Below are 10,024 nucleotides of genomic sequence, written 5' to 3'. Positions count from 1 at the left end.
TGCTTCAAATGCCTTTCAGTCAGAAGTATCATCAAACACAGGCTAAATCTCAAATGGCTCTATGTTGCCTAAATAGTGAACAGGGTTGGGTAGCTACTGAAAACTTACTAGCTATGTACTTTTTAGCTACTTTTCCAAAATGTGTAGCCAGCTACAGTTCAGCTACCTTCCAGAAAAAAAGTACTGGCATCTATTTAGCTACTTTTTAAAAGCAGTGTACTACTTTTTTGGTTACTTGCAGGTTTCTGGAATTCAGAACATTCTAGTGTGTGATATTTTATAAAAACTAATAAAAGTAGTTAGCAAAGTTGCCAAAGCTTAAAAATGATAAACTGCATATAAATCATGCTGAAGTTAATTTGGAAAAGCTCCCCTCAAATAAACAGAAAATGTGTTTTATGATCACACATTATTTGCTTACAATTTACTGCTGAAGTCTAAGTCTAAGTCCAGTCTTATGTTTATATATATAAACATTTTTTATAGAGCATATCACTGCAGAGACACCATCTGGGATCAAGTTTATAGCTCAAATTTATGGAAGTTGGATCAACTTTCAGTAGGAAAAAAAGCTGAAGACTTCAGCTTCTTTCATTACAAGGGTTTAAAATTACATTACCAATTTATTTGACTGGAAAAGAGACAGTTTCAGCTCTCATATGACATTCACCTTTAGAATGTAGATTATGAAATATGAAAGTTAAGAAGAATATAATCGGGTGTTTTGGAGACCATTGGTGGTCCCAAGGAGTTAAAAAGGTTAAATGTTGCTGCAGTTACTCTGAGGTGCCTTACATGTAGAACGAATTTAATAGTTGGCGAATGTGAAGCCACAGCAGCTCAATAAATACATCAGTTTACCTCAATAAATAATCCTTGATCAACAAATGACCTCAGACTTTTGCTCGGAGACGTTTACTGAGCAGTTAATGTGCAGCACAGCGAAGCTACAATCAGCCGTTGGAGCTGCTGATCGCGTCTCATTGGCTGATCTAACGCTGCGTCCCAAACCACACACTGTTGTACTTCACCTACTACACTAATGAGTGCACTTCTGAAGGTATAGGCACTATGTTTGTTCACTATTTAGGGTGCTAGTGTGCGGTTTGGAACACGAAAATAATATCCCAGCGGAAATGTCAGCCGTTTAGTTTACAGCTTTCGTTTGTCATCAGTACAAACACAAACCGAAAGAAATCAAGTCAGTAGACTCAAATACACCGATTAATGTGCTTTACACATTTAAAAAGTGCTTCAAAATGTGTTTTACTGTGTTTGCTGGATCGGTTTTGGCTTTATTATGTCATTATAAACCGCCACAGCACCGCTGAGTGAACTTGAAGTTGACAATCAGATTGGTGGCAGCGCGACTGTGACGTCATCGGAATACTATCTGTATGAAACTGCAGGCATTAGAATGTTGGGGTTTGCTGCAGAATGATTGGATAATACAAATAGCTATATGGAATGGCGTCATAATGGCCGTTTGTGACATCATTCGGGAAAACCTACATATTCGCCAGCAGAACATCAATTCTTGACTACCTAACAAACTATCACAAGATAAAGAAATTAGGCATGACAGCAGTATATTGTGAATGAATGTATCCAGGAATTCATAGAGCATAAAAAAAGGCTGCTTCTACATCATATACCTGTATATGCATCACACTGATTATAACTATCACTCAGTTTGAAGTAAAGAAAAGAGTAAAATCTAAATGAAAATACACACATCATACCACTATATGCAGTTTATGCAAAGTGTAATCCAAAACCATAAGGATCTGTTATTCTGCTCTGCTGGGGTATCAGACTCTGCACCACAGTTGAGGCAACCAATGAAATGAGAGAAAAAGCAGGTTAACTTCTTTTTAGCCTTAAAAAAAGCATGAATTCCCATCAGTCTATTGTAACCCTGTAACCCATAAAATGTATATTTGAATTTCTCTTGGTCTGAGCTCAACCTTTCACAGGCAGTGTTTAGTGATGTTGCTGCTGAGATCACACTCTAGGATTGGCTGCAGTGATGCCAAGTGTTCACAAGCTGAAAAATACAATCTTAAAAATTAAGCTGCCATAAAAGAGTTTTATATATTAAGGATACCCACGGTGGAATGAAAAAAGATCACGAAAAGAATTAGCCACCTGCCCTGGCTGATCAAGAATAATGAGTAACTGAGTCCAGACTTGACCGAAGAGGGTGCTCATCATAGGATAGAGTCTCACACGGACATGATGTTGGATGATTACTGGAACTTAAAGTGTGCACTGCCTCCAGTTCTGCATGAGAACACATTGTCCATCAGGAGTTCACTAGGGACTTGCATGACCCTCTCTGTAGCCAGAAAACAAAAACAAAGTAAAAGTTAGATGCTTTGCTTGAGCATGATGCCCACACAAAGATAAACACAAGGCCTTCTGCTGTTAAACTGAGCAGTGTAGTAAATATATGAGAAATCAGCATTCAGCAATACAGTTCTGCAGGTCACTTTTTGGGAGTGAAACGTAAACAAGCACACATTTCAACACGACATCATCAGCATTTGTTCCACCTCTGTCGACTAGTAGACTAAATCTGCAGATGCCTCCAGTCAGACACCTAAGCAACAACTTAGAAACATCCCAGCTGCAAATTGTTAAATCCTAGTATACACCCTAGCAACTGCCAACAAACACAGTAGTTCACCTTAACAGGCATAACAACCTGGCAGCCACATTGTGCACCTAAACTGTAAAAAAAAAAAAAAAAGTTTGCACAAGAAAAAAAAAAAACTAATACCAATTAAACCCCTGGCTTTATCTTGTTCGGTCAACTTCCATAAATGACTGGCTTTACTGTCTGATATGTCAGCACTAAAATATTTAGTTGAGCTAACATAAGAATATTTACTAGTTTATTTAGTACAACTAGTCTCAAGCAAAGAGGAGAAGAAGAAGTACAACACAGGTAAACACAGTTAATTCATATCAAAATCCAAATACAAAATAGAAAACATGAGTAAAGTGTCTTAAAAATCACAAATACATAATCAAGCTTCAAAATAGAAATGTAATGTCAAATATGAAGTAATTTATTTTATGTTTTAATTCGTCTTCCAAGTGACACTAAGGTGCATGACACACTGGACATGTTAAGGTGGTACAAATGGCAGTTAATGAATGCATGATTTACTCTCAGCTGTGTTGAACTGTTCAGGGCAAATTATGCTGTTTCACTATATCATTCAATAATTTAAATATACAATAATCATGAATTTAAAATACATCAAAACTTTTTGACAATCCAGAAACTGTATGTGTGTGTATGTGTCTGAGAGAGGGGGGCTCTTTGTACTGCTGTGTCCAGCAAGCCACTGTGGCATCATCACATTCAACCGTCATACACAAACCTGCAGTTCTGAACAATAAACCTAAAAATGCACACATTTAGTATTAAGTCCTGCACACAAAGAGCTGACAAAAGTAACAAATATATTCATGTCTTAATTTCATCTTTTATAGGAGTAAAAGTCGTATGCCATTTAATCAAAATATTGAACAGTTTGTTCTGTCATAGAAAATGTCCTGATTGAGAACCTGCAGTGCTGAATTAGTACTAAATTCAACTGCATATGGTCACGTGGACCTGAAACGGACAGGAGTTTCCTGTTGTAGTTTTTCATAACTGCACTCACTTCAGAGAGACTCACACTAACACACAGATCAGCATTAGAGCACTGAGAGCTTAAACACACTACTGACTCCATCTGATCACATTCACAATGAAGAGAAACCTCCTCATCATCCTCATCATCACATCAGGTACTCACTGTGAAGATGTGCTCAAAACTTTAGCATAATGACATTTTATTTAAATCTATTTGTTAATTCTATTCAACTTTTAGGTGTGTTTGGTGCTGATGAAATTCGACCATCAGAAGATCAGAAGACTGTTGTTTTTAGAAAAGAAGGAGAACCTGTTACACTGAAATGCTCTTATAAAACAAGTAGACAGTATGTCTATCTCTACTGGTACAGACAGTATCCTAACAGAGCTCTACAGTATTTACTGTACAGAGGTGCTCGATCAGGCACTGGTGCTGGCAACACTGCAGACCATGGATTTGAGTCTACTGCAGAGGTGGACGAAGTACACAAATCATGTACTTGAGTTAAAGTAGAGATACCAAGGTAAAATATTACTCCAGTAAAAGTAGAAGTCCTTACTCTAGACGTCAACTTGAGTAAAAGTACAAAAGGATTCAATGTACCTTCAAATGTACTTAATTATCGAAAGTAAAAGTACTAAAAGATTAATTATGGCTCTGATGTCCTGTTATCATTTTTATAACAAGACTCGCTTCATGAACTCATTTTAGGTGAAAATCCTCCAGTGTCTCTGTTGTTAAACCAGTCTTTTAATAGAATGTCATTAATTAGTGACGTTGACATCTATTTAAATGATCATAAGCACAAAACACTGAAGGCAAACAGTTTCCATCAGGGAGAACTGAGTGGCTCTGAAATCACTTCATACAAACAAGCAAAGTTTCAGTTTAAGATTACTTTGTAAATTAGTTACAAGCTGAATAAAACTGTCTTTAAACTCTTTTACGTTTACTGTGTTGATGTATAGGTCTCTGTCTCTGAAAAAAAATGCCAGTCACAACTGCATATGTGTACATATTTCTATATATATGACGTATGTGCTCCCACATTTTTACGTTGCTGAACTGACATTGAACCGTGTGCTTGCACTGGGTCAGTATGACCAACAGGTCAAAGCAAAGTGACCACTGTGCCCTGATTAGTGTTCACTTTTTGATTTTGACATGTTACATTTTTATACACACAAAAACCAAAAGGAACGACAGATTTCTCAAAATGTAGTGGAGTAAAAAGTCAGATATTTGACTTTGAAATGTAATGGAGTGAAAGTAAAAAGTCGCCCAAAATGGAAATGCTTAAGTAAAGTACAGATACACAAAAAAACTACTTAAGTACAGTAACGAATTACATTTACTTAGTTACTGTCCACCAAGTTGAGGAATGCTCAGAAAACACCTGTTTGGAACATTCCACAGGTGAGTGTCATGATTGGGTACACAGGGAGCATCCCTGAAAAGCTCAGTCATTCACAAGCAAGGATGGGGTGAGGTTCACCACTTTGTGAACAACTTTGTGAGCAAATAGTCCAACAGTTTAAGAACAACGTTTCTCAACGTGCACGACGATATTACCACATGGGCTCAGGAACACTTCAGAAAATCATTGTCTGTGAACACAGTTCGTCGCTCCATCTACAAGTGCAAGTTAAAACTCTGCCATGCAAAGTGAAAGCCATATATCAACAACACCCAGAAACGCCACCGGCTTCTCTGGGCCCGAACTCATCTGAGATGGACTGACGCAAAGTGGAAAAGACGTCTTTTTCAGGGACGTCCTGCTTATTTCAGCAAGACAATGCCAAGCCACATTCTGCACATGTTACAACAGCATGGCTTTGTAGTAAAAGAGTGCAGGTACTAGACTAGCATGCCTGCGGTCCAGACCTGTCTCCCATTGAAAACCTGTGGCACATTATAAAGCGCAAAATACGACAACGTTTGTAAAAGATATGTCCACCAGGTCAGGGGAGGGTGCATGACAGGCTGGACCATTTTAGGTAAAGTTATCATCTGAAGAATTAATGTTGTTGTGTTAAACTGTGCAAGACTACTTCATACTGTTTCACAATATTATACCATAACACAAATTTTTCTTTGCTGAAGTGAAGATTATGTTTAATGTAGTGAGTTAAAGTTCCAGTGACTGGATGTAAAAACAACAGCAAAGACTAATGTGAAATTTCTTAAGCCAGAAGAGAATTTTACCAGAAGTAATTTTTTCTTGGCCAAAAATTGCTGTTCTATGCTCATTACCTGTTTAGTAGTCAAACATTTGAGACTTTCGTAGCAGTTTAAAAAGTTCAAACTATTTTAATTGTTCTACATTTTGATCTTCCACAAAGACAGAAAGCTCAGTGTTGCAGCTCCCCAGAGCAGGAGTTTCCTGTTGTAGTGTCTCATAACTGCACTCACTTCAGAGAGACTCACACTAACACACAGATCAGCATTAGAACACTGAGAGCTTAAACACACTACTGACTCCATCTGATCATATTCACAATGAAGAGAAACATCCTCATCATCCTCATCATCACATCAGGTACTCACTGTGAAGATGTGCTTAGAAATATTTAAATAACATTTTATTAAAATTTTAAATAATCTTCAAATTCTACTTTTCTTTCAGGTGTGTTTGGTGCTGAATATATTAGGCCATCAGAAGATCAGGAGACTGATGTTAATATAAAAGAGGGAGAACCTGTTACACTGAAATGCTCTTATGACTCAAGTAGTGAAGATGTCTTTCTCTACTGGTACAGACAGTATCCTAACAGAGCTCTACAGTATTTACTGGATAGAGGGGCTCGATCAAGGAGTGATAGTAACACTGCAGACAGAAGATTTGAGTCTACTGTAACCAGAATATCCACTGAACTCAGAACAAGAGAACTAAGACTGGCAGATACAGCTCTCTACTACTGTGCTCTACAAGCTGGAGCCCAGTGATACAAAGTCTCAGAGACGCTTTACAAAAACTCTCATACCATCTGTTTGCTTTGAACGCAAGGAGATCAAAGTAACATCCAAACCACAGTGTATTATCTGTTATTACACTGTTATTACACATTAAATGACTGTTTGTGGTAACATATGCAGGAAAGAAAAAAAATAACAGTGATGTACACAGACTGTTCAAAAGATAATATTTTGGATCTATTTGTGGATAAAACCATGTTAGGATTTTTCGTCACTATATGAAAATACCACAAAAATAAATAAATAAAAATCTAAATTATTGACAAATTCTCATACAACAGTATAAGTATTACATTATAATATAACATACAACAATATAACATTCTGTAAGCAGATCAAATGTTAATTATAGAAATGTTATATATGTTCAAATACATTTTTCTTGTTGCAGGAACCAAGAAAAGTCCTAATGATAATAAATGCCCTATGAAATAAACAGTTAAAACATAATATTCAAACACATTATTTAATCCCTTAAAATCTCAGGTTTATTACATACTAAGGCTTATTATTCAGTAATTATATGGACTCTAGTGCCACCTGGATGAGCTATACTTAGGTTACAGAAGTGTGTAATAAAATTCGCTTTTTCATTTTTTTATAAAAAATTATATTAACTCATAATTCAACTATTATTATTAGAAACTATTCGCTCCGCCTTTTTTCATTCGTTTTTTTTCTGGCTTGAAAAAATGCTGGCAAATGACAAATTAAGTATAACAAATTTCTTAATAATCTTACAAATGTCATAATCATTAACCAAAACAGGGAGTGAAGGTATGTAGGTGTATATATGGGCGAGGATGTATATATGAGGTTGAGTGTATGTGAGGACAGCTGGTTCTGGGTCGGGGGATTGCTGTCCCCGGTCCTCTCCCGGCTGCTCCCCTGTGGTTGCTACTTCCCCCCCGGATGGGGGGCGCCTTGGGGTTTCAGGGCCTGGCCTGGTGCTCCGGCGTGACGGTTGGCCTGCTCTCCTGGGTGGTTGGGTTCCGGGGCGGCTCAGGGCCCCTCGGCGGGGATGGGGCCCTGCTGGGTGGTGGGTGGCTCTCGGGTGTATGAGGCGCTGGGTCTTTGCTGCTGCCTCGTGATGGGGGGGGGCATCCTGGGGGCGGCTCTGGTTCCTCTGGTTCCCCTGGACCTGCGCTCCATGGCTGGGGGGGGGTGCTGTCCGGAGTCCCCCTCTCCCTTCCGCTGGGGTGGGCATGCAGGGGTCACTGGGAGATGCGGCCCAGGGTCCCCACTGCTCCTGGTGGGGCCGCGGCGGGCAGGATTCCCTGGTCTTTCTATGCCTTCCTCTGGCCTCTGGGGAGATGTTGTCGCAGCTTTCTGCCCTCGCTATTGAGTGCATCTTGTGACAAATTTATACTGTACTGCACTCACAAACACACACACACACACCCTCACCCACATACACATACATCACAGTCATTTGTGCAGTATTTCCAAGTGCTATATGTCTCAGGTACACATTCTTCTCTTTTCTCAGGAGCAGCAGTTGGTGAACCATCGCCGTGGCATTGTTTTGTTATTTCCCTTTTTTACTTTCTCCCCCACCCACTGGGGGTGGGTGTGCAGCTGTAACAGACATGGAATCCTCTGAGAGTGTCAGAAGGTGGAGCTGTGTGCTTTCACAGAAGACAGGCCTCATTTCTGACTTTTCCTCTTGCTGTTATTTTCTTTAACCATCATGTTCTTCTGTGCATTTCTGATTCTTTCAGTATTAACAGGTAAGAGATACTTTAAACCCCTGTTTTTCAGTTTATCATCAAAATTTCTTAACATTAGTGTTTCCACTTTCGTTTCTAACAGGTGACTCTTTTGAAAATGTGATAAGATCTTATGGGTCTGTTATCCCTGCCAGAGATGGTGAGACTGTTACTCTCTCCTACAACTACAGTGTTTCTCCATATGGCTTGTTTTGGTATCATCAATATTCCAGATCCAAACCAGAATTCCTCCTCTCCACCACTGAATCTGGAGATCCTGTTGAAGCTGATTCATCAGCTTGGTTATGTAAGTACTGGTTGACTCATATGAGCATTTCAAAGAACCAGCATCTGCTGCTTTTCTAACAATGTTGGCATCCTGGTACAGAGAGTGTGTTAATGAAGCTCCTGAGTAATTACTGTATAAAGGAGCAAAATCACACAGTAGTGACCAGAGTCTCCCCACTGACCTTCGAATTGAAGCAACAACAACTGATACATCTCCTGAACTTATTATTAACTAAAGCTGTCAGACTCTGCGCTCTACTACTGTGCTCTTAGAGTAGACCCAGTGATACAAAGTCCCTGAGAGGCTGTACAGAAACTTATTTCCTTACTACACCATGATATCAGTGAACCACAAACCCAGACAAAGACACCGCTAACACTTATTTATTTATTTATTTATTTATTTATTTATTTTTATAGTATGAATAGTTATTTATGTGTGTTATTTGCAGACATCAGGTACTCACTGTGAAGATGTGCTCAGAAGTATTAGAAAAATTAACACTTTAGTAAAATGTTCAATTTTCTTTCTTTCTACTTTTCCTACAGGTGTGCTTGGTGCTGACCGAATTGGACCAGATGATCAGGACACTGAAGTTTTTAGGAAAAAGGGACAATCAGTTACACAGAAATGCTCTTATGTAACAAGCAGTGAAAATATCTTTCTCTACTGGTGCAGACAGTATCCTAACAGAGCTCTACAGTATTTACTGCAGAGAGGAGCTTGACGGGAGAGTTATAGTCATACCTCAGACAGCAGATTTTCATCATCTACATCCAGTTCATCCACTGAGTTCAGTTACAGACTAATTATGGCAGATACAGCTCTCTACTACTGTGTTCTTAGAGATGGAGCCCAGTGACAGAAAGTCTCTGACACGCTTTACAGAAACTTAAAACACCTTCTATTTGCTTTGAACACAATCAGATTGAAGTAACATCCAAAACACTATGTATTATCTGCTATTACACTCTCTCTGAGCACAAAGTGAAGTATGGTTGTAAGACATCCCACTATTCTTCAGATTAAAATGCATGTAGTTTGCACTCCAATCTTATCAATAATAAATCACGCAATAATAATGCAAACTCTAACATGACTAGAGTGACATACAATTAAAGCTTTATTTAATCACAAGAATACGAACGTATCTGGATACTGATGCTACATTTGAAAAGGGTTAGTGTAAATCTGCCATATCTGCACTAAATCATGATCCAATATCCACAATAAGTAGTTGCATGCTGTATTTACACCATTACATTTACTTAACTCTCTGAATGAACTGTACTTAGAAAAGTAATTTTAGATGATAATTTATATTCTTCAGTTTATGGCAGTTTCCTATTTGGGTTACTCTACTAAGTTGTATGTGTCATATTAAAGCTATATGGGTTTTT

The 10,024-nt window shown here is 38.4% G+C and overlaps 1 gene segment (V, D, J or C); it reads left to right on the top strand.

Annotated features, from left to right (window-relative positions):
• The first annotated feature begins 8,234 nt into the window (after window positions 1–8,234).
• LOC119262958 lies at window positions 8,235–9,765 on the top strand. The segment is given in 3 exon segments: window positions 8,235–8,356; window positions 8,439–8,642; window positions 9,173–9,765. Coding segments are annotated over 3 exon segments (423 nt in total).
• Window positions 9,766–10,024: the final 259 nt, after the last annotated feature.

The sequence above is a fragment of the Pygocentrus nattereri genome, unplaced genomic scaffold (assembly GCF_015220715.1).
Source record: "Pygocentrus nattereri isolate fPygNat1 unplaced genomic scaffold, fPygNat1.pri scaffold_100_arrow_ctg1, whole genome shotgun sequence".
NCBI lineage: Eukaryota > Metazoa > Chordata > Actinopteri > Characiformes > Serrasalmidae > Pygocentrus > Pygocentrus nattereri.
The sequence above is the reverse complement of the archived record's forward strand: the minus strand, read 5'-3'. Positions and strand labels throughout refer to the sequence as shown.